This window comes from Apaloderma vittatum, unplaced genomic scaffold (assembly GCF_000703405.1).
Source record: "Apaloderma vittatum isolate BGI_N311 unplaced genomic scaffold, ASM70340v1 scaffold8137, whole genome shotgun sequence".
Classification (NCBI taxonomy): Eukaryota; Metazoa; Chordata; class Aves; order Trogoniformes; family Trogonidae; genus Apaloderma; species Apaloderma vittatum.
The window spans coordinates 21,735-27,137 of NW_009724478.1; the positions used below are offsets into that span (position 1 = coordinate 21,735).

At 42.9% G+C, this 5,403-nt stretch overlaps 1 protein-coding gene across 1 annotated transcript in view; it reads right to left on the reverse strand.

Annotated features, from left to right (window-relative positions):
- The window catches only part of LOC104276267 (lysine-specific demethylase PHF2-like), a gene marked incomplete at both ends in the record, with an annotated part of 37,734 nt that overhangs the window by 19,908 nt on the left and 12,423 nt on the right, over positions 1 to 5,403 (reverse strand). The window contains 6 exon segments of the mRNA XM_009872522.1: positions 198 to 289; positions 1,425 to 1,531; positions 2,083 to 2,170; positions 3,628 to 3,790; positions 4,324 to 4,439; positions 4,442 to 4,506. Of these exon segments, the coding sequence (XP_009870824.1) occupies positions 198 to 289; positions 1,425 to 1,531; positions 2,083 to 2,170; positions 3,628 to 3,790; positions 4,324 to 4,439; positions 4,442 to 4,506 (631 nt within the window).

Sequence of the window (5,403 nt, forward strand, 5' to 3'; positions counted from 1 at the left end):
CTGCTGACTCCTCATGTAGCCCCAGGAAATCCCAGTTATCGCCATCCTTCCACGTTCTCCCGGTCACTTCCCTTTGGGATTTTAGAATTAGATGGCTTGCTAAGGAACTATTTAATAATTTGTTCTAGCATTTGCTCTCCATTCCAGACTGACAAACCTGACAAAGACACGATAGTCAAAGAGGCCTCTTCTCCTACCTGTTTTTTAGTCCAAGACCTGAAAGCACCATTGAGGATTTTTGCTCCTTGAAGTAAATGAGCAGGAGGTTGCTGCCCAGCTTTATGCAGACCTAAGGAGAGGAAAGAAACAGTGTTATTCAAACACTGACAGCTGAAGTTGTTTTACATACAGTCTTTAATTTGAGAAAGTTTAACCATGCAAGCAGCTCTTTGAAAGCTGGTCCCTGCAAATGATTCCCCATCATAACCTGATGGTAATAATGGTTTACTGGGTCACAAATCCAACTACACGGTGCTCCTCTAAGTTAGGGCTACCCTGGCAATCCTCCCAGTTTCTTTCTTCATCCCATACTCATGCTAGCTTCCATGCTCAGACATCCTGGGTTCTGAGGCTAAAAAGCAGCTCTTTTGTTCTGACTGAAGAAGCAAGGACCAGTATGTGGAAACAAAGTTTATATTGGGCAAAGCATTTCACTTCTGCGTGAGCACAAGCTTGCTTAAGCTTTTCCCTTCATCACAGTTTTTGCTGTGTGTCAGTCACAGCAGGACCCCTTCCAAATGCAGCCAGAGGAACCTCTCATCTTGCTCATTAACTAGACACATTTTTCGTGTTGTAAAAGGGTCTCATGGGCACCTCTAGACTTGTTTCGTAGGAAGAGTAGAGGTAAAGAGCAAAGTGAGCGCTAATCTGTAGAGAACATACACGCAGGGATGTTTGGATCAACTCGGAAAGAATGTGATTTGGAAGATTTTGAATTTCGCCAAAACATTTGCTTTAACCCTCAGTGCTCCTGCTGGCCCCACGTGTTTCTGACCTGCCCACATACTTCAGCCAAGATCAGCAGAACGACGGGAGGAGGAACTGCTACTCTACCCCTCAGGCTGACAGAGCGTGGAGTTCATTCGGTCAAACCACAGAATGAATCCAGACTTGATAGGCAACTAAAAATATGTTATGGCATTATTTGCCTCTGAAGCAACTTAAAACTGGTGTGTAAGAAGATGAAACCCTCCCTTAGGCACAGAGTAGAGGGACAGTTAAGGTCCTTCCTAGAGAGAGATGGCAGAATATTAAGAGGAGAGCTGGAGCAGACCAGCATGCTCTGCTTGTACTGTAAAAGTAGTTTTCCAACACCAACAAGATTGTTTTCGGTCCCCTGCCCTATGGGGCACATCAGCAGAAATTAACTCTTTTCAGGGCCCCAAAGCTACGCAATTAAGGCAGGCAACGAAACGCAGTTTTACCTTTGAATGTCTCTAGTAGATGCTTTCCCATGTACCAACAGGCAGTTTCGAAGTTCGGAAACTGGGTCAGACTGACGATTTTCAATCGTCTTTCCACCTCGTACGCCCTGCAATACAAAGCCACGTGAACTTATAGCACAGTAGGTCATGCCCGAGGTTCATTTGGCAGCACTTCGTTTCTTTGCACTGCCGCCACGTATTCACGCACCAGCCAAAAAAAGAATCCCATAAAAATAACACTGGTAAGAAACTGCATTATTGCATTATTTGTCCAGCATCAGTAAAGAACTACTTGTATTGTCTCACACTGGGTCAAGAGCCCAGCTGAGCAGCTAGAGGCTTATCCAGAAGGTGACTGGCACGTTTTAGGGTAAAGCTCCCGACAGTTTTTAACAGCTCTTCCATCAGGACTTGGCCACATCGATCCAAGCACCTCAGTTATCCTTCCACACTGTGCAGCAGGTGTGTAAAGGCAGCTTGGAATAACTCAGCATGGGAGAACATAGTCGAAGGGGACAAAAGTGGGTACACTTTGCAAAACTGCCCAAGGGAGCTACATCAATGTCACAGCAAATGCAGGCTAATTAATAGGAGAGATGATGGCCAATTTCTTAAAAACTGAGCCTCGAGCTAACTTCAGATTTTAAAGACAGCTTACCTCATCTGCATTTCAACACTTAGACTATGTAGAAAATGTCCTGCAAAGGCCAGGCAGTCTACAGGTGTGAGAGTTGCATAAATCCAACCTAAAAGAGAAATAGAAGAGTCCTGAGGATAAAAACTGGAATGACAAGAACGAAGACTTTATTCACAACATCATGTTTATACTTTGTTTAGCAACTTACAGCTCTTCACTCAAAGCCAGTGCCAGAACTGCATACGCTTTTGAAGAAACTTGCAGCTGGCCCCCTGGAGTTTTTTGCAGAATAAAGGGCCAGCCCAGGAGGGTGAAAGGCACCCTTGACTCCCAGTCATGCCTCAGTGCTGGCAGACAGTGAAAACCCTGCTCAGGCTGACATTACTTTCTTGTTATTGTGAAAAGCCACCGGAGCTACCTAATAGCAGCTGCGTTTGCATCGCCGTAAAAAGTTGTGATAGCTCCTGACATTGACTTTATTGTACTGTCAGGAACAGGTGCCTTCCAAACATTTATTTTCATATCAAAAAAAAAATCTACTCGTACTAGTGAACCTCTATAAATTGCTCGGTGTTTGCTCCACCATTTGCTCCTCGTATAGTTATGAGAGAAATACCCACTCCCCACTTTTTACAGTCAAAGTAAAATTCAAGTGTGTCCGTATAGTCATGAGAGAAATACCCACTCCCCGCTTTTTACAGTCAAAGTAAAATTCAAGTGTGTAAACATTCTGTGTAAGAATATACTCCCACAAAGGAAATATGGCACTACTGGATGCTGCCTGCAAAACAGAGGTACCAGGGCTGTTACTCACTCACACCAGCTGGAAGCCTCCATTCAGATTATGGATCGAGCGGGCAGTGCATCATTTAAAGTGGGAGAGAAAATCCCTGCCCCAAGGAGACTGTTGTTTCAGCAGATAGTAGGCAGTGCTGGAAACAGCAATGCAAGTGAGGAGATAATTGTAAAAGGCGAGAGGAAGGTACAAGAGTAGAAATGTATCTGCTTAAAACTCTGCACTATCTTCTGATCAACTCTCTATTCCTACGAAGATCCTCCCAGGAACTGAGAAAGACAAAATTCCCCACCTCTAACCATCAATGAGAGCCCGAGTCTATCAAGGAACCCATAAAAATCTGTGACATCCCAGCTCTTCAGGCTCATGTGAAACCATAAATGCACACTCAGGCAGGCACCTCTAGTTCCTTACCATCATGGGGAACCAACGACCATGAAATGGATTTTGCAGGGAGTAATTTCTTGTTAATTCACTGTTAGATGGCAAAAAGCACCCATGTCATGGCTGAACGCAGAGAGAGAACTCATGAGCTACTGCAATCCAGCTAGGCTGAGAGTGGAAGACTCTACCTACTAATGGTATTTTTGAAAGGTTGCTAAAATATGGGGTTGTGGGTTTTTTTCGTAAGCCTATTAAATTATACTGAGAATCAGACTTCGTGCTATGTCAGAGAAAGTCGCCAAATCATACCCCTCTAAGCATCCTGAACATCCTATTTCAGCAGCTCTAAAATGAGCAGGAAACCTCACCTGTAACAGCCTGCTCACCTGATGGAATGAAGAGTGTTTGTCCTTGTTTGACCGTGCATTTGTAACACTTATCTACTTGGTCTGCAAAAAACATCTCACTGTGGTTTGCCGCCGATTGCCAGCGTTCATAAAGAGAAATATTTGCAGAGGCTGGTTTGATGAGATAAAATATCTTCTCTCCCTGAATTAGAAAACATAAAATTAGGAACGAGCAGCCAGACCAAAAAATGCCACAGATAGACGCGCACACACACAAATATTTATATATATATATTTAACATTATGTATTTTAACACTACGTAAAATTTACTAGTCAGCTTTGTGCAGAATGGCTGAAATAATGACATCACTAGCTGACCTCATTTGCTCAGATTTCTGGGACTGATGGTACAAGAAGTTTACAGTGCCAGGTGCCCTCATCCTGCAAAAGCAGGGTATGATTCTCTTTCAGGCCTTAGGGCACATATGTACTGAAGGCACTAGGCAAATATTAAAATCCTAACACAATCAAAATACACAAATTCCACACTCTGAGTGGCTTTCTTGCTCAGCAGACCCAGGCACTACTGCGAGCGGACCCACTTAGAGCAGTTAAGGCTCTGCTGTGGGTAAAAGAGGGGGGTGGGGGGAAAAAAAAAAGAGACCTGAATCCTTGAGAGAACTTTAGGACGGCCTTTGCATATAAAATTCAGCGTGTTAACCACAACTCCTCACCTTCAGCACATGGTACCATGCCGAAGCTCCTCCTGAATCTATGTGGAAATCTGTGTAGCTGTCCTTCACACAGATCAGGCAGTACTTGGTAACCTTCGGTTTAGCCAGAAAAAAAAGGGCCAATAGTTTTCCACCCAGGACAACTTCTTAACAATATCCGGAGGCTCTACGAAGCTGGACATCCTTTACAGAGAGAATTGGAAACAAACACGCCTCTTTTTAAAAGAGAGCACAAGGATCCCGACACAACAGAAAGCAGAGCGTGACTCTCGACGCTTGCACAGACAATCTGAAGCAGCTCAGTGGAATGGCTCCGCGTTCAGGAAATTTGTGAAAGCTGGTTCCAGGCAGAGATTTAAGGCGTTTTAAATATGACTTAGCAGCGATCCTTTGACTTCTTTCAAGAGAGGTATTTATGATCAAGTACCTGCTGTTTGTATTTTTCCAGTCCCTGCCTCTTGCTCGGTAGGCTCAGTTATCACCAGCCCTGTTATCAAAGCCCCTTTCTCCAGCCCCCTTCAGAAGAGAAAGTGAAATGTGGGCACTTTTGCACAAACGGTCTGGCAAATCTTAAAAATTTACAAGTCAAGCTTAAGATAAAAAAATCCTTATAACGATAAAACTTCAGGACTAAATAAGTCTCGATCTGATGCAAAAAATTGCACTGATCTTTTTATTTACACTGACTGGATTTAAAATACAACATATATAATATTTATTTACGCAATTCACACAAATGAATATGTTTATCTACATTGTGCATATATCCATACTGTATATCTTTATTTATAGAAGCAATGTGTTTATATTAAATATATAATATATACTAATAACTCACAGCTAAGACGATGCAGTGGCACAATAAATAGGTATCAGAAGTGTTTCATCCCAGAATGTGCTACGTTTTATATTTAAATACAATAATTTTGGACTAATATTTGCAGGGGCTGGAGGCACTGTTGGGCACTCTGAAATATCACGCCAATAAGAGCATCTGCACTCCAAACTAAAATTAAACACTCCCCTGTGTCATTTATGCTCGCTGTCAAACACTGGCAACAATAGCTCCATTTAAAATGG